The sequence below is a fragment of the Ranitomeya imitator genome, chromosome 3, assembly GCF_032444005.1.
Source record: "Ranitomeya imitator isolate aRanImi1 chromosome 3, aRanImi1.pri, whole genome shotgun sequence".
Lineage (NCBI taxonomy): Eukaryota > Metazoa > Chordata > Amphibia > Anura > Dendrobatidae > Ranitomeya > Ranitomeya imitator.
In genome coordinates, this window is record NC_091284.1 from 812,444,858 (window position 1) to 812,465,048 (window position 20,191).

The following is a 20,191-nucleotide window of genomic DNA, read 5'->3' on the forward strand; positions in this document are numbered from 1 at the left end:
GCCTCCTTGAGACTCTGCCCAGGCTCCACTCCGCCTCCACCACTTGAACCTTCCACAGTACCACCAGTGGAAAAGCTCCACTTCTGCACCACATCCTCACCAATCACACATTTGCAGTTCCCATCGAACAAATACCGCCACACCATGACCACGTTACATATTACCGCTCCATAGTGACCGAATACTACAATACTGATCATTAATTTAAAAAAAAAAGTAATATCATAAGTACCATTATACACAGGAGCTCTGTACATATAATACAATCTATACTGTCAGAGTACAGGTGATAAAAAAAGCCAAGAAGCCAGCGCTGTCTATGGTCATCACGCAATACATAAAGTGCATATGCACATATTAATTTCTAACTGTTTAAACTGAGACTTCTAGCAAACAATCAATTCTTTGAGCTACCCCGCCATGTCACGGCATTCTCAGATAGTGGCAGTCCTACTCTACGTTTTTTTTTTATACGCTTTGCCATTACGGCTTCCTAAATGTATTAAAAGCCAGACTCTATTAAATACAAACATACCTGAAGCATTTCTGAAACACTCCCATGGCGCCAAAAGGGCAAGCGCAGATAAAGTTCGACCATGTCCGCATAAGATGTCCGGACATTTCAGATCTGACCTCCACACTGCCAGACCAGCAACTATAGATGAAGGGTGAAACAGGCCCAGACACAGATGCATACTCAAGTAGAGCCTATGAGAGAGGGTAGGGCTGCTGCAAGTGTGTACCACAACCTAGGTCAATCACGATAAAGACAGATAAAATTGCGTGCATAACCAAGCGCGCACAGCCAAAGTGGTGGTCAGCCACAAACCAATATGAAAAAAAAAGCCAAGAAGCCAGCGCTGCCTAGTACAGGTGATACAGTGATCACCAGTGGCTTTATACACAGGAGCTCTGTATATAGTGTACCGGTAATGCAGAGATCACCAGTGACATTATACACAGGAGCTCTGTATATAGTGTACAGCTAATACAGTGATCACCAGAGACATTACACACAGGAGCTCTGTGTATAGGCAATACAGTGATTACCACTGACATACACAGGAGCTCTGTATGTAGTGTCAGTGTACAGATATTACAGTGATCACCAGTGGCATTACATACAGGAACTCTGTATATACTATATAGTGTATAGGTAACACACTGACTCACCAGTGACATCTCTATTTGAAGTCCTTCAACTTAGTTTTTCTTCATCATCCAGCTCAGACCACCATCACTTCTTCCAACCAGGACTTATTTCTGCAGAAAATAAGTTGTCTAGAGCACTGCTTGCACCCATCTGTCCCATGATCCTGCCCAATCTGTCCCATGATCCCACCCCACCTGTCCCTTGATCCTGACCAATCTGTCACATTATCGTGCCCCATCTGTCCCATGATCCTGCACCATCTCTCCCATGATCCTGACTTATCTGCCCCATGTGTCCCATGATTCTGCCCCATGTGTCCCATGATGCTGCTGCCCCATCTGTCTCCATCCTGCCCCATAGATCTCCATCCTGCTCTATGTGTCCCATGATCTTGCCCAATTTGTCTTCTTATTGTGGCTTGCCGCTTTCACTAAAACAAAAACAAACAAAAAAAACCTTTCTCCTTACGTGGCCGTGGTCAAGTGTGGTCATCTCCTCCTTCCAACGTCAGCTGCCGGCCTGTGATTGACTGGCAGCTTGTTACTATTGCCATGCGGGCCCGCACAGTAATAGATTTTAACTGACCATGCGTTCAGTTACTGAACGGGCAGACTCCTCCTGCCCCTGGGACCCGGTGAGTACAGTGGGGCCCTGTCTGGACCCTCTCTGCTCACTGGGCCCCATATGCCAATAAGGGCATTACTGCCCTGATGGCGGCCCTGCCCTAAAGTACTGGAGCCGGATATTGCCTTTTTGGATATGGATGTTGTTTTTCTTGCTTTTTGTGCCCATGTGGTTCCATAGTTCCCAGAAGGAGTTATTTTTGGTGGGCTAATGTTGGTAGAGATGTAACTCTGCACCTTCCACCTGAGGATTGTTTTGTATTGCCTTTATATGTTGTCATAGGCATACCATGGACCCGAGTGGTTTAGGTCACCCATGTCCAGCAACATGCACCCCCTCTCCCCCGCAGAAACCTTGCACACCTAGACACCCACACACTCTCTGACTCCATCCTACCACTGGCATCCATATCCTCACTCCACGACACAGACAGTGCCGCTGTTTTCTACAATGCCACATCAGTGCCTCGCATCAGCTATTGACACGGTTGCCCCTCTCGTCCATGGCAGAGTGCAACGTATCAATAGACAACCTTGGCACAATAACACCACTAAAAAGCACCGGCAAATGTCCAGGGTTGCAGAGCGGCGTTGGAAGAAAACACACTAGCAAGATGACTTCACTGTATTGAAACAAGCAACACTTGCTTTTAAATCTGCTCTCACCTCTGCTAAACAGGCCTACTTGACGACCCTCAGTGATGTCACTGAAGCTGCGCTCCCAGCAGCTCATTCACCAGTGGTTCTCAGCCTGGACGGTCACATCTTGGCACCGTCCTAGTTGAAAACTAATTATCCCCCAGACTTGGATTAAGGCGTGGGACAGAACGACAGGCATGGTATATTGTTGTTTTTTATTTTACTTTTATTACAGGAGATCGAGGGCTCCGGTGGAATTAGGTGAGGTCATAAGTATGGTTTAATTAAGAATATCAAAGGAGTCTGTGTCTTTCTTTCAATTAAAGGACTTTTTTCTGGGTGTCTGTGTTTTCTTACAATGTGACTATGGGGTTAGTAATGGGGGTGTTTTATTGACGCCTCTCCATTACTAACCTCGGGGCTTGACACGGTGACATCAACCCCCCAACTATTACCCCACTTGCCACCGCTACAAGGCAAGTGGGAAGAGAGAGTCTAAGTAACAGATTGGTGCATCTTAGAGATGTGCCTTTTCTGGGGAGTTGAGTGATGATGTTTTTAACTAGGGGGGGCAATATCCATGGCCCCTTCCTAGGCTATTAATACCAGCTGTCTCTATAGTCTTTGCTGGTTATTAATTATGGAGGGACCCCACGTCATTGTTTTTTGGATCTCCCATTTTAATAACCAGCAAAGGCTATGCAGACAGCTGCGGGCTGATATTAATAGCTCCATGGGTATTACCCCCGTCCCCTCGTATCTTCCCTATCCTACAACCCCAAACACTTATTCAAAACCTTTAACTCCCTCCTCTGTCCCCCACTGCCCCCTCCAACCTCCCTCATCTCTGCTGAGGACTTTGCCACACTTTAAAAATAAGATCGACCAGACAAGGCAAGTCTTCATTGATCAACCACCACAACCCCTTTGTATACTAGACCAATGCCCAAACCCCATAACCTCCCTATCCAACATCACTGAAGGGGGGCTTTATTGTGTCCTCTCCAAATCGCATCTCACCACCTGTGTGCTCGACCCCATCCCATCCCACCTAATCCCCAACCTCACCACCACTCTTATCCCATCCCTAACCCACCTCTTCAACCTATCACTAACTTCTGGCACCTTCCCTTCTGCTTTCAAACATGCCACAATCACGCCTATCCTTAAAAAGCCAACCCTCGATCCAACTGCTATGTCCAGCTATCGCCTAATATCGCTGCTCCCATTCGCTTCCGAACTCCTGGAGCAGCACGTCCATGCTGAACTCTCCTCCCACCTCTCATCTAACTTGCTCTTTGACAATCTACAATCTGGTTTCCACCCCATCACTCAACTGAGACAGCCCTGACCAAAATCACTAATGACCTACTTACCACCAAAGCAAACGGATAATACTCTGTACTCCTCCTCCTAGACCTGTCCTCTGCTTTCGACACAGTTGACCACTGTCTCCTACTACAGATCCTCTCCTCCTTTGGCATCAAAGATCTCGACCTATCTTGGATCTCCTCGTACCTTTCCAACCGCACATTCGGCGTCTCCCACTCCCACACTACCTCCTCATCCCACCCTCTCTCTGTTGGAGTTCCCCAAGGCTCTGTTCTAGGACCCCTACTCTTCTCAATCTATACACTTGGCCTGGGACAACTCATAAAGTCCCATGGATTCCAGTACCACCTCTATGCTGATGACACTCAGATCTACCTCTCTGGCCCAGACGTCACCGTTTGGCTGTCCAGAATCCCAGAGTGTCTGTCAGCCATATCCTCCTTCTTCTCCTCTCACTTCCTCAAACTCAATGTGGACAAATCTGAACTCATCATCTTTCCTCCATCCCATAGATCTTCCTTACCTGACCTATCTATCGCAATCAATGACATCATGCTTTCCCCCATACCAGAAGTCCACTGCCTCGGAGTAACCTTTGACTCTGCCCTGTCCTTCAAACATCCAAGCTCTGTCCACCTCCTGTCGCCTCCACCTCAAAAATATCTCCAGAATCCATCCTTTCCTCAACCGTCAATCTACTAAAATGCTTGTGCATGCCCTCATCATCTCCCGCCTTGACTACTGCAACATCCTTTTCTGTGGCCTCCCTGCTAACACCCTTGCACCTCTCCAGTCCATCCTTAACTCTGCTGCCCGACTAATTCATCTCTCTCCTTGCTATTCCTCTGCTTCCCCCCTCTGCAAATATCTTCACTGGCTCCCATTCCCTCAGCGTATCCAGTTCAAATTACTAACACTGACCTACAAACCATCCACAACCTGTCTCCTCCATATACAGTATCTCTGAACTAATCTCCCGATATCTTCCCTCACATAATCTCCGGTCCTCCCAAGACCTCCTTCTCTCCTCCACACTTATTTGCGCCTTATCCAATCGCCTCCAAGACTTCTCCCGAATATCCCCCATCCTCTGGAACTCTCTGCCCCAACACGTCCGACTAGCAACCACATTCGGATCTTTCAGACGGAAAACCCATCTCTTCAGGAAAGCCTACAGCCTGCACTGACCCCGCTGCCTTCTCACCACTACTGAAGCTACCGCCTCACCAACACCGGAGCTACCGCCTCACCAACATCGGAGCTCCTGCAATCCTCAACCTACTGTCTCCTTCCCCATAATCCTGTAGAATGTAAGCCCGCAAGGGCAGGGTCCTCGCCCCTCTGTATCAGTCTGTCATTGTTAGTTTGTTTACTGTAAGTGATATCTGTAACTTGTATGTAACCCCTTCTCATGTACAGCACCATGGAATCAATGGTGCTATATAATTAAATAATAATAATATATATATTATCTACTTATCTATCTATTATCTATCTATCATCTATTATCCATTTATTAATAAATATATAGATCAATAGAGATGGATAATAAACAATAGATAGATAATAGATAAATAATAGATAATAGATAAATGATTCCTAGATAGATAATAGATAGATAGATAATAGATCAATAGGTATCTATTGCCTATCTAGGAATAATTTTTTTTAATCTATCTATCTATCTATCTATCTATCTATCTATCTATCTCATATTTATTAACTCTTTAGCTTTCTGTCTATCTCATCTCTACCCATTCATCAATTGCATATCTTTTCAGATTATGTATGGGAAGGATGATAATGGACTCAGATGGAAAATGGGATTAAAGGGGGAGACGTTAAACTTTTTTGTATCCTTTGATTGTTGTTAAGTTTTCTTCCTTTTTCCTTACAGACACTGAGCGAGCGCTGTCACTCCTGGAGGGATATTGCCGCCGGTTGCAGAAGCCCGAGGAGAGGCAGCTCCGGCAGGCGATACAGAAGGTCGTCCGTATGTTCAGAAGTAACTTGTTCCAAGCATTAATAGGTAAGTGGCCGTACAGGGCTCATGGGTGAGGCTGATGATGCCCTGATGCCCACCAAGAGCCGCAGGTGCTGGGTAAAGCGCGTATAATTGCACTGAAGAAAAATGTAGCTGCTGGGAGCAGTGCATATAAATAATTATAAGGGTATGTATGTGGTGGCTGACTAGGCGGGATACTTCTAGGATGCAATGTTGGTATATTGATAGCCTGGATGGTGGTATGCTAGTTGGCATATTGCTATAGTAGCAGACATGCATAAGTGGCGTCATGTTTCTATGAGGGCACATATTGGTACATTTTAGTAATATCGCATATTTATTGGTTAATTGGGCAATAATATTTAGTTGGCATATTACTAGGATTTGGTGGTATACCTGATTGCATAATAATTGGATGGCAAAGTTAAAGTGCTATATTCAGTGACCCGTTTCTAGGTTGGCATATAGAGTGGCCTACATGGGGGTATTATGCTACGATGGCATATAGAGTGGCTTACATGGGGGCATTATGCTACGATGGCGTGTATAGTGGCCTACATGGAGGTATTATGCTACGATAGCGTACAGAGTGGCCTACATGAGGATATTATACTTTGATGGCCTATTTGGTGATATAACAGATTGCATTCACGGTAAGATACCTGGATGGCACACTTAATGGTGGCATACTACTACTCCCCCTATTCATGATTATGGTGGTATGGCTGGTGGCCTATGCCTAAGATGGCGTATGTGGCATATGATGATATTGAAATAGACAGTAACTTGTTTCCAGGGTGGCATATAAGGTGGCTTATTACTTAGATGGCATACATCGGGACTTCTTTCTACTATGGCATATTATATTGTTACTAGATGGTGGCCCGATTCTAATGCATCGGGTATTCTAGAATATGTATTTATGTATGTATATAGCAGCCACATAGTATATAGCACAGACCACGTAGTGTATAGGAGCCATGTAGTATATAGTGTGACGCCCAGGAGACCGGGATACCCAGCACCGGACCAATGGAGTCTGTCTCATGAGGGGGATGTCACGGGTGGCTTGACCCGCTGCTGTGGCCTCAGGCAATGCACAGTGTAAGGGGTATCGTGAGGGGACAGGCACTTACTTGATCAGCAGCAGGTTCTCCCAGCGGTGACGATCTCGATCCTGGATAGATGGCTATTGTCCAAATGAAAGACTGAGGCACTGAAACGTTTAACCAGTTTACTTTAACATAAAGGGATTTACAACCAGTCCTGTCACCGGAGTCTGTATGGGAACTCTGAGTTACTTTGACCCTGCCGGGGTCTTCGCCTCTTATTGTGCGCAATTTCTGTGTGGCCCTGCTGCTGTATGTGAACTGGCTGCCGGCCCAATCTGTCCCCTCCGGGTCCTGGTTCGACGGGCAACCCGAGTCCTTTTATCGGTTTACCCCCTCTGGGAGTACCGCTGAACTCTGTATCTGTTGCTGCGTCCGGCCCTAGTGAAGCTGATATCACCTCACGTTTTTCCGGTTGCTGTATTATATATAATGAATACAGCCACGGATCCGGTATCCGTCTTTGCGCCTGTTCTGGGTAGTGATTAATGCTACCCTGTTCTCACAATGTCCTTTTTCTCTATCCCTCTTCTCCTCAGGCCGGTGATTTAGGCCTGGTAACAGTCACAGGGCTGTTAGAGATTCAGCTGTATGACCTCTCACTTTCAGCTCCTTGGCCCAACTGCCATTTCTTCTCTCAGACCAGAATGGATCAAGGGGAGTCTCTGAGGCTCCCCCTTCTGGCCGGAGGTGGTAGTGCAGTCTTGCTATTTTAGTATTTGTATTTTACTGTCAGTAACTATTTTTGTGGCAAATACCCCTAGGGGTGCCACATTCCCCCTTAGTTAAGAACAGTACTCCGGGACTGTGGGACAATAACATTTTGAAATAACAATTAATATGTACAGAGTCTTAAAAATGAAAAGTTACAAAAACCACTCAAGGAAACAAAAATAGAGTTCTGTAAAAAGAGTCACTTCAAATAGCGTCCATTAATACAGTTCTATCCTTGAAGGTATTAGGAAAGGCACTGTACTTAGTGTCCAGGAATTTAGTTCCATTTTTCCAACGGAGTTATCAATATAAAGTCTAAAGAAAGTTCAAAAAGAGCAAAAAGCAAAGTTCAAAAAGCAGTCTTTCCGGAGCTTTGATTTAGTGCCTCCGGGCTGATAAAAAGTTCAAGAATATGCAAGAAGTTCATACAGACAAGTCTCTGTAGGCACTGGGCTTAAACGTTGCAGACTGATAACAATGACTATACTACATTTTCTGTTTAACTATATACGGCATAACATATATACAATTCACATTATGAGCTTTATAGTTGGTAATCTGCATACCTGGCCGGTAATTGACCCTGGGTACTACGCTGTGATCTACGTAATAGCGGTGTCTCTTCATGTGGTGTACTACTGTCTACTGCGGATGTAGTATCTGCCCGCTCTGCTAAAGATAATTCCACGACTATGGAGTTGGCAAGTCCACCGTGAATGGGATTACTCTGACCAGGAATCTGTTCTTCCTGGCCTGGAACCTCCCGTAGTACGGGGTCAGCCTCTTCCTGTCTTGGGACTTCTGGTATTGGGTTCGGTGTTGGGTAAAAGGCCACCATGGGAACCACTACTGCACCATGGTATGTTAGTAGGGTTTTGGGAAAGTCTCCTATACAGGTGTGATACACTTCCTCTTCTTTTTCCTTTATTGGTTGAACCTGTATGGGTTGAATAACTTCTGGTTCTGGCTGGACAACGTCTGGCTCTTTCAATGCTTCCGGACATAATTTAAGATTGTCTCTTGACACTAGTACAGATGTTAAGCCTCCGTTTTTGCTAATGAGACACATTTTAGGATTATCCACTCTTGTTGGTAAAACTGTGTAGGGTACAGCTTCCCACTGATTGTCCAGTTTATTGGTTCGACGATTTCTCTTGAGTACTTGGTCACCCGGTCTTAATGGGGTCGCTAGAACATTCTGGTTGAAAGTTCGCTCTTGTCTTTCTCTAGTTTGCTGAAGGCTTCTTTCCACACTCTCTTGCACTTGGCGATACTGCTTTTGCCGTATGATATCCCAATTGGAGTCTTGAACTTCTGCGTCTGGTTTCAGAATTCCCATTTCTAGATCGATTGGTAATTGGCCGGGTCTTGCACGCATAAGATAAGCTGGGGTGCAGTTGGTGGAACTCACCGGGACATGATTATACAGATCCACCAAGTCAGGCAATTTCTCTGGCCATTGATTCCTTTCTGTCTCAGGTAAAGTCTTTAGTAGGTCTATTACAATATGGTTCATCTTCTCGCATAAGCCGTTTGTTTGTGGATGATAGGCCGTCGTCCTGATCTTTTTGCAACCATACATATTACAGAATTCTCTGAAGATCTCTGATTCAAAGGCTGTACCTTGGTCGGTGAGAACCTGTTCCGGATATCCATGGGGTCTACAAAAGTACGTTTGGAACGCTTTGGCTGCTGTTTTTGCTGTCAGATCTTTTACGGGTACTACTACCAAGAAGCGTGAATAATGGTCCACGATGGTCAAGGCATAGACATAGCCGGACCGGCTTGGTATTAACTTCACGTGGTCTATGGCTACAAGTTCAAGTGGTTGTTTGGTGATTATGGGCTGCAGTGGTGCTCTTTGGTTCTTTTGATCGTTTCTTCTGAGGTTGCACGGGCCACAATTTCTGCACCACTGTTCGATTGATTTTCTCATCCCGACCCAATAAAATCTTTCTCTTAGAAGTACTTCTAACTTTTTCCAACCAAAGTGACCAGCACCATTATGGTAAGCTTCGAGGACCATCTTGACATCTTGTTTAGGCACGATAATCTGCCAAACCAATTCATGTGTTTTCGGATTGGTGTACCTTCTACAGAGCTTCCCTTGATACAGGAACATTTTGCCTCTCTCTTTCCAGAGTTGATGCGTCTCTTCTGGGGCATCCTCATCGGGATATGCACTTTGCTCAGTTAACAGTTCCTTCACCAACTTCACAGCCGGATTGCTATCTTGGGTGTCAGCCCATCTATGGTGTGCTAACGGATTTAAATTCACCTCTTGTTGTTTCTGATAGGTACTTGACTGATGATGTTTTGCCTTGGGATGATGGAAGGCTGGTAGTTCAATTTCTTCAAGCTCCCCCGTTTCTTCTTCTACATGTCTCAAGTGTGGCATCCGGGATAGGGCATCGGCATTTCCATTCTTGCGACCTGCTCGATACTTGATCTTGAAGTTGTAATTAGATAACCGGGCTATCCATCGCTGTTCTAACGCACCTAATTTGGCTGTGTCCAGGTGGGTCAACGGATTGTTGTCAGTATAGACAATAAATTCTGCAGCGGCCAGATAGTGTTTGAAACGCTCCGTCACAGCCCAAACTACTGCCAGTAGTTCCAATTTGAAGGAGCTATAATTTTCTGGATTTCTTTCAGTAGGCCGGAGCTTTCTACTTGCAAAGGCGATGACTTTCTCCCGACCTTCTTGCTTTTGTGACAGCACCGCTCCTAGTCCCACATTACTGGCATCGGTGTAGAGGATGAAAGGTTGATGGTAATCTGGGTATGCCAGAACCTCTTCCCCGGTTAGTGCCTTCTTTAGTTGTTCAAAGGAGTCTTCCCTTTCGTCGTTCCACTGGAAAGGAGGGTTTCGGTTTGAAGGTTTCTTCGTCTGCCCTACCAAGGCGTCTTGCAAGGGTGCTGCCAACTTGGTAAATCCTTTTATAAATCTGCGATAGTAACCCACCAATCCCAGGAATTGCCTCACTTCTTTTGCCCTGGTAGGTCTCGGCCAATCCCTTATGGCGGTTATTTTCTCGGGATCCGGTGCTACTCCCTCCGAACTCACGATGTGTCCCAGGTACTGTACCTTTGGCTTGAGAAGGTGACATTTGGATGGCTTGATTTTCATGCCATACCTGGATAAGGCTTCGAACACTTCTGCCAAGTCTTTTAAGTGTTGTTCGTAAGTCTTTGAGTAGACGATCACATCATCTAGGTACAGGAGGACGGTCTCGAAGTTCTTGTGTCCGAGGCAGCATTCCATCAGCCGCTGGAAGGTACCGGATGCATTGCAGAGTCCGAACGGCATGCGATTAAATTCACTTAGACCCATTGGTGTGGTGAATGCCGTCTTTTCCTTATCTCTCTCAGCCACAGGGACTTGCCAATACCCGCTTGTTAAGTCTAAGGTGGAAAAATAATTAGCAGATTTCAAAGCAGTCAAGGACTCTTCTATCCTAGGCAAGGGGTAGGCATCTTTATGGGTGATGTTATTAATCTGCCGGTAGTCTACGCACATTCTCATAGTTCCATCTTTTTTTTTGACAATCACTAGAGGGGCCGCCCAGGGGCTACAGCTGTCTCTTATTACCCCGGCCTGTTTCATTTCCCTCAGCATATCTTTTGCACATTGATAGTGAGCGGGCGGTATGGGTCTATATCTTTCTTTTATTGGGGGATGGTCACCTGTGGGGATTGTGTGTTCTACCCCTTCTATCCGTCCGAAGTCCAATGGGTGTTTACTGAAGACTTGTTCATATTCCGTCACTAGCCTATACACCCCTTGTTTTTGATGGGTAGTTGTTGAATTTATGCCCACGTGTAGCTGTTGGCACCAATCCTCCAATTCTCCGTCTGAGCCGTTGCCTTCCACCTGACAGGTTGGTTCTAAGGGCTCAATGGTTGTGATGGCATTGTTGTCAACAGTATATAGCTTTGCCATTGTAGCATACCTTGGCAAAGTGACCTCTTCCTCTCCACAGTTCAAAAGTCGTACCGGCACTCGTCCCCGGTGTACCTCGACTATCCCTCGTGCTGTGAGTATAGTGGGCCTGCTGTCGGTGTACACTGGTTCTATTAAGGCTTGATAATCTCGTCCCTTAGTACCAATGGCTGCTCTACACCATACCAGCATTTCTGTTTTTGGTGGGATTACAATAGACGTTGGATCACTTACCCTCACACTGCCGATTTCTCCACCTGCAACTTCTACCTGTTGCCTTAACATCAATACTTTTATTTCCCTCCGGAGAACTCTCTGCTGGCAGGATTGGGCAGTTTCAGCAATTTGCTGTAAGACAGAAATGACTTCGGAAAAGCAGTTCTCTAACACATTCATTCCTATCAATACAGTTGGTTCACAGTTCCGCCGGTCAACATCAACATTTATACCCTGTTTCTTCAATTCTACTTTACCAATCTTTATGGTCATCTCCCTGAATTCTAGTTTCGGTACCAACTTACCATTACTGGCCCATATATCTAGTTCAACATCAGAGGGCCCTTTATCAATATCTGCATCAGCCCAGTACCTCTTATAAAGGATATACGGTATAGATGAAATCTGGGAACCTGTGTCCAGCAAAGCATTGAGGGGCATTCCGTCCAGCACGATAGGGATAATGGGTCGTCCTCCGATGTACCTGTCGTGCCAGGGTGTTGGGCCTTGAAAGTTCATTCCTGCGAAGCGGCCCGCATTCCCAGGGGATTCCCATTTAAATCACAATCTCGTGCAAAGTGGCCTGGCTGCTGGCAACGGCGGCAAATGGGCTGTCCATACGGTTGGGTGCGGTCGCGGGGTCGTCCTCTCCATGTCGGGTAATTCCGGGGTCTCATCCATGGAACATCATCTCTACGGTTTGACAACTCCATCTTAGGTCCTCTCATCTCCTGCATGGTTTTAGCCATTGAAGCAACAACATCAGCTAAAGAGTCAAGCTTTTGTTGAAGAGCCTCATTAGTACTGGGCCCCAGGGGCTTAGCAATGGCCCCGGACATAGCTGATGTCACTGGTACTCCATGTTGTTGAGGAGCCTCTGCCATGAGTTGCGCAGGATCCTGATCCCGAGGTGCCTCTGCCAGCTGGAGACGTATAACGCTCTCTTTTAATTGGGCAAATGTCAATTCAGGGTTCTTAAAAACAAGCATGCTCACATGCCCCCGGTGAGAAGGGATGTAGAGTCCCTCAATAAATTGATCTCTTAGCAGTTTATCCGCTCCGGTGTTAAAAATGGGTTCAGCCAGTGTAAGTGATTTAAGGGCTTCCTGCAGGTTTAAGGCAAAGTCTCTCACGCCCTCATTAACTTTTTGTTTGCAATTAAAGAATCGTACTTTAGCTTTGCTGCTGGCAGTGGTTTCAAATGTAGCTTTTAATCCAGCAAATATGCGTTCAACAGTGCCTTTTAGATCAGCTGCCCATGCTGTGACTTCTCGCTTAGCATGGCCACTTAACTGCATCATCAGGAGACTAACACGCTGAACTTCACCCACGGGGAACATGTCAAAATGGGCCAGCATCTTTTCTCTGAAATCGTCAAGGGTATTAGGCTCACCTTCATACATTGGAAGCCACGGGCCAACCGGGGTATATGGCATCAGCACCGGCATGATGGGCGCCACTCCTTGCACCGCTGCGCTACCGGACTCTCTATCGACACTCTGTCTTTCAGCTGCATTAGCGTCGCCGGGTGCTGCGGCGTCTCCGTGCTGCGACATACTGTGCCCCCTTAGTTAATCCGGACCCTTCCGGTCCTCTGCTTCCGTCGGGATAGTGTAGATTCGTTCCGCTGTGCAGCAGGATTGGTTTTCCCCTTGCTCTGACGTCAGAGCGCTCAGCTTGGTGCCGCCCACAATGACACGCCCCCTGCTGCTCCCACCCACCGCGCTCTGTAATGGCGGATTCTGAAGTTTTTCAGTTAGACTGGGGCTCAGGTGATGGCGTAGCTCAATTAACAGTCTCGTGCCTAACGGTTATGAAGTGATTACCTCAGGGGATAGCGGCCATCTTTACTCCATTATAACCAATGGGGAAAAGTCACTTTCAATAGTTTTCAATGGGATATGGAATTTTCTTTAATAAAGTCAATTTTCAAGATTGTTCATCCAAGTTTTCACAATTTTGGACTCCAATCATGGCACACAATACCCGGTATACGGGCTGGCTGAATCCTGTTCGTGATGCCAATTGTGACGCCCAGGAGACCGGGATACCCAGCACCGGACCAATGGAGTCTGTCTCTTGAGGGGGATGTCACGGGTGGCTTGACCCGCTGCTGTGGCCTCAGGCAATGCACAGTGTAAGGGGTATCATGAGGGGACAGGCACTTACTTGATCAGCAGCAGGTTCTCCCAGCGGTGACGATCCCGATCCTGGATAGATGGCTATTGTCCAAATGAAAGACTGAGGCACTGAAACGTTTAACCAGTTTACTTTAACATAAAAGGATTTACAACCAGTCCTGTCACCGGAGTCTGTATGGGAACTCTGAGTTACTTTGACCCTGCCGGGGTCTTCGCCTCTTATTGTGCGCAATTTCTGTGTGGCCCTGCTGCTGTATGTGAACTGGCTGCCGGCCCAATCTGTCCCCTCCGGGTCCTGGTTCGACGGGCAACCCGAGTCCTTTTATCGGTTTACCCCCTCTGGGAGTACCGCTGAACTCTGTGTCTGTTGCTGCGTCCGGCCCTAGTGAAGCTGATATCACCTCACGTTTTTCCGGTTGCTGTATTATATATAATGAATATAGCCACGGATCCGGTATCTGTCTTTGCGCCTGTTCTGGGTAGTGATTAATGCTACCCTGTTCTCACAATGTCCTTTTTCTCTATCCCTCTTCTCCTCAGGCCGGTGATTTAGGCCTGGAAACCGTCATAGGGCTGTTAGAGATTCAGCTGTATGACCTCTCACTATCAGCTCCTTGGCCCAACTGCCATTTCTTCTCTCAGACCAGAATGGATCAAGGGGAGTCTCTGGAGCTCCCCCTTCTGGCCGGAGGTGGTAGTGCAGTCTTGCTATTTTAGTATTTGTATTTACTGTCAGTAACTATTTTTGTGGCAAATACCCCTAGGGGTGCCACAATAGCAAACAAATACTATGTGGGTTGTGCTATATACTATGTGGCTGCTATATACATACATACATATTGTAGAATACCCGATGCGTTAATACAGGCCATGTACTATATAACAGTGGCCACACAGTATATAGCAGCCACGCAGTATATAACACAGGCCACATAATATATAGCACAGCCACGTAGTACTGTATATAACACTGCCCACGCAATATATAGCAGCCACGCAGTATATAACACAGGCCATGTAATATATAGCACAGCCACATAGTACTGTATATAACACAGCCCACGCAGTATATAGCAGCCACGCAGTATATAACACAGGTCACGTAATATATAGCACAGCCACGTAGTACTGTATATAACACTGCCCATGCAGTATATAGCAGCCACGCAGTATATAACACAGGCAACGTAATATATAGCACAGCCACGTAGTACTGTATAGAACACAGCCCACGCAGTATAGAACACAGCTCACGCAGTATATAACACTGCCTATGTAGTATATAGCAGCCACGCGGTATCTAACACTGCTCACATAGTATATAGCAGTGTGGGCACCATATCCCTGTTAAAAAAAAAAATTAAAATAAAAAATAGTTATATACTCACCCCCTGGGATCCACCGAAGCTCCGGCAATACGCGTGCGGCTGCCGCCATCTTCCGTTCCCAGGATGCATTGCGAAATTACCCAGATGACTTAGCGGTCTCACAAGACCGCTAAGTCTTCTGGGTAATTTCGCAATGCATCGCCGGGAACGGAAGATGGCGGCCGGCGCGAGCGCATCGTCGGACGACGGAGGGTGAGTATAGCAGGTTTTTTGTTTTTTTTATTTTTAACATTAGATCTTTTTACTGTTGATGCCACATAGGCAGCATCAATAGTAAAGAGTTGGGGATACACAGGGTTAATAGCAGCGGTTTCGGAGTGCGTTACCCGCGGCATAACGCGGTCCGTTACCGCCATCATTAACCCTGTGTGAGCGGTGACTGGAGGGGAGTATGCGGGCGCCGGGCACTGACTGCGGGGAGTAAGGAGCGGCCATATTCTTCCAGACTGTGCCCGTCGCTGATTGGTCGTGGCTGTTTTGCCGCGACCAATCAGCGACTTGGATTTCCTTTACAGACAGAGGCCGCGACCAATGAATATCCTTGACAGACAGACAGAAGTACAGACGGAAGTGACCCTTAGACAATTATATAGTAGATTATAAGACGGCTTCCTTGGTGCATGTTACTGGGATGGCATACGTGGCAGATTATTATATTTATATACTTGGCGGCATATTCCTAGGATGATGTATATATGGTGACATATTACTTATATCACATAGATGGAAACATTGTACTTTGGTGGTGTAAGTGGGGTCATATTCCTAACATGGCACTTGGTAACGTATTTCCGTTAATTAGATGGTAAGAATGAGGAACTTTTGCTAGGATGATATATTTGGTGCCATATTACATTTGTGAGGTCACAGCACTAAGATATATACTAACTAGATGGCATACATGGCACATTATCAGTGTGGCATCAATATATTTCTGGTTTGGTGGACTATATACATGGCGGTGTGTTGCTGGGATGGCGTACCTGGTGGCATATTATTTGGTTGGCATAATAGATGCATTGGATTAATTGGATGGAATCCTTGGTGGCATATAGATTGGTACATTTCTGGCATGGCAGATATGGTGCCATGTTGCTAAGTTGGCACACATGGTGGTATGTTATTGGGATGACACATGTGGGCACACTTATAACTTGGTATACGTGTTATTATTATAAGCTTTGTTGTTTTTTTGCCATGGTGAAATCCCTACATGTAGGAACGTTTGCCAGGGACGGCGCTGTCCACACGGGCACAACCCTTATATCCCACCTTATCTTCCCCTCAGCCGCCATGTTTTTTTCCTGTCCTGGACCATCCTTGTATATACTGTATATTCACTGTAGTTGTTTTGGCTTTTGTATGCAAAAATGAGCGGAAGAAAAACTGAATGTGCAGCGCGAGAGCTGAAAATATCCCTGTGCACCTGCGGGCGCTGCGTATCTGTGCCACCCTGCCCGAGTCTCGTGTTGGTGCCGACACCTTGTGATCCACAAACACCTTACAAGTCAGCTGACGATTCTGACCCAATTTCAGGGGACGTTATCTTGTGATCTTATCTCTTTTTTTTATTGCTTTTCTTGCAGTCTTTTTATTCTTATTATTGCATTTTACAATAACGTCCGTGCTGACAACCCGCGTAAAAGTCTGGTCTGCGTACTGCTGCTGGGAGTTGTAGTCCTGCTGATCATTCACAGAGTCGAGCTCGTTAGAGGTGGCTGAGCTTGTGATTTGACATTTATTGTATCTTTTCTACGCTTTTACATAGGACTGCTTGTAAAATTTCTTATGATGTACAATGTAATTAAAGGGGGAAAAGGTTTTATATCTCAAGACTGGAGAGACACTGCTCCATGCGAGACAGAGGGAACCATTGGACACCTGGCAGGTAGTGTACTAATTATGTCTGGGATTCCTGCCGGGTTCCTGCGGAAATCAAAGGTGCTGCACAACCCCCTTAAAGAAAACTGAATTAACGATGAAGCCCCCAAAAGCCTTATATGGTTCTGAGGCTTTTTGAATGATAAGCCAATCTATACTTTTTATTTATGAAATGTGACGCTCCATGACGGAAAAATTGACTTTTTAACCCTGTGCTCTGGGCGTCATCAAAGCACTTTCCGCCCCAATTAGCTCCACCTCCTTCTGTTTGATTGACAGCTCACCAGCTTGCATACACAGCCAGAGAGTTGTGTTAGACATACAAAAGAAAGTGGGGCTTGGCAGGTAATAAAGGCAGAGGCTCGGGAAGTGCTCCAATCACACCCAGAGCACTTCAGCCTCATTTATAATATGTTTTTAGCTGTTTTCTCTTGAGTTGCTCAAAAAGGTAGTATGGCCTTGCTGAAGGTTGGGCATCATAGGGGTCGTGGCCTAATTTGAGACTCAATATTTTGACACCCCCCCAGGTCGTGCACTCTTAGCCTCCCATCTTTCCAAGACTGGTTTTAATTGGAGCCGGATCCCATCTCTGTCCGCAGTTTATTTTGAGGTCTGGTTGGGCACAATGAGAGGGGGAAGAAGTTAAGAGTAGAGTAGGGTCCAACCAACCTGGTCAACGTGATGACTTGGACATTTCTTGATGATAAAATGTGATCTACGTAGATCATGTTTTTTCGTATCTATTAACCGTAGAATCCACATGTTCATTAAGTGCAGATGTGTTTGTGTTTATGCACCACAAATATGGAGGACGGAAGTGATACAACTAATAGGAAGAGAAAACTTAGACAAGACAGCGTGAAGATGCACCAGATTTATCACTGAGCATGACCCATGGCATGTGAAAAGTTTTCTAAAAGTTTAACTAGTCTTCAAAAGAAAGAATGGAAACTCGGAATTCGAGCGATCATCATCATCGTCATTATTCTTCATCGATCCTGCCAATATGTCGCACAGCTCCCCGTTCTGAGTAAATGCTCCCATCCTTTCAGTTTGGAACGAGTCCGTCAGAAAATCTTTTCCCCACCGAAAACATATTTTGCTCGGAGAAACGCGGGTTTATTCTATTAGATGGAGTGCAGGGCGTCTTTAACTCGTTAATCAGCTTTGGAGAATGGAAATAAACTAAAGAGGTTTATGTTGGGGGCGTTTTTATGTTTGGATTCATCTCCATAAAATATTCTATGTTTTACTTGGAATTAATGTGCCCCAAATAGCTCTAATCCCCTTATACGGCATTAGGTAAAGATTAATCTCACCGGGGCCCGCTCTGTCTCCTATGTAAGTGGGGGAGGGGGACTGGACGGTGCTATGATGACATTGCTGTCAGCTCCCCTCTGTGTGCCAGGATCAGTCGCGGAAGTCCGGAACCTAGTAATGGTCTGTACGACGTCTCCGGCTGCATTGGATGATGCGACCCTATGGAGCTCATATCCTTATATTGCTTTTCCTTCACTTATCCAGGGGTCGGACAGGCTGTTCTGGTGCTGTTGGCAGAGGTTTTGGGATCTTCCCTCCCACTCAGTTTCTGAAATTTAGTATGAGTCATTTAATAGCCCAATGGACCTTTCCCCATCAGTCTCCCAATTCCCAGTAGAGTTCTCTCTTGCTCTAGTTCTTACCTCTCATTCACTATTCAATAACGGTACCTTCACACATAACGATATTGTTAACGATATTGTTGCAACGTCACGCTTTTTGTGACGTAGCAACGATCTCGCTAACGATCTCGTTATGTGTGACAGCGACCAACGATCAGGCCCCTGCTGGGAGATCGTTGGTCGTGGGGAATGATCAGGACCTTTTTTTGGTCGCTGATCACCCGCTGTCATCGCCGGATCGGCGTGTGTGATGCCGATCTAGCGATGTGTTCACCTGTAACCAGGGTAAATATCGGGTTACTAAGCGCAGGGCCGCGCTTAGTAACCCGATATTTACCCTGGTTACCATTGTAAAAGTAAAAAAAAAAAACGTACATACTCACATTCTGATGTCTGTCACGTCCCCCGGCGTCAGCTTCCCTGCACTGACTGTCAGCGCCGGCCGTAAAGCAGAGCCCAGCGGTGACGTCACCGCTGTGCTCTGGCTCTGCTATGCGGCCGGCGCTGACAGTCAGTGCGGGAAGCTGACGGCGAGGGACGTGACAGACATCGGAATGTGAGTATGTAGTGTTTTTTTTTTTACTTTTACACTGCCCTGCACTTAGTAACCCGATGTTTACCCTGGTTACCCGGGTGCTGCAGGGGGACTTCGGCATCATTGAAGACAGTTTCAACGATGCCGAAGTCTTTCCCCTGATCGTTGGTCGCTGGAGAGAGCTGTCAGTGTGACAGCTCCCCAGTGACCACACAACGACTTACCAACGATCACGGCCAGGTCGTATCGCTGGTCGTGATCGTTGGTAAGTCGTTTAGTGTAACGGTACCTTAAGTCACAGTAATGTAGCTCGGTTTGTGGAAAGACAGACAGATTTTGCTCTAGTCACTCCATCTATCAGATCACAAAAAAGCCTTGGCCTTCAGCCTTTTCACCCTGGACTTACTCAGGCTTTCTAGGTTGAGTCCATATAATGGCTGCTGGCTGGTGGAGCAAGCTGGCAGAGAAATATCCAATTAAGCACATCAAAACAAGAAAAGTGAAAAAAATAAGTCAGAATTGTGAATCAAAGGCAAAGGTCAAGCAACTCAAGGTCTGCAACTGAGTAACACATAGGATCAGGAGAACAGAGGTGTAGGGACAAAACCTTGGTGACCAATAACCTGTACCTGGCAATTAGAAGCAGGGAACTAGGGAGTTATTATTATTATTATTATTATTATGCATTGCTCATATAGCACCATTATATTCCGCAGCGCTTTACAGACATTATCATCACTGTCCCCATTGGGGCTCACAATCTACATTCCCTATCAGTATGTATTTGAAGTGTGTGATGAAACCGGAGAACCGGGAGGAAATCCACGCAAATACGTGAGAACATAAAAACT

General features: G+C 46.1%; 1 protein-coding gene across 2 annotated transcripts in view; it reads left to right on the forward strand.

Annotated features, from left to right (window-relative positions):
• DLG2 (discs large MAGUK scaffold protein 2) overlaps positions 1–20,191 on the forward strand; it is a 1,534,662-nt gene that overhangs the window by 21,549 nt on the left and 1,492,922 nt on the right. For both annotated transcript variants that reach the window (XM_069759326.1, XM_069759327.1), the window contains exon 2: positions 5,645–5,776. In XM_069759326.1, the coding sequence (XP_069615427.1) occupies positions 5,645–5,776 (132 nt within the window). The remainder of the gene's footprint in view (positions 1–5,644; positions 5,777–20,191) is intronic.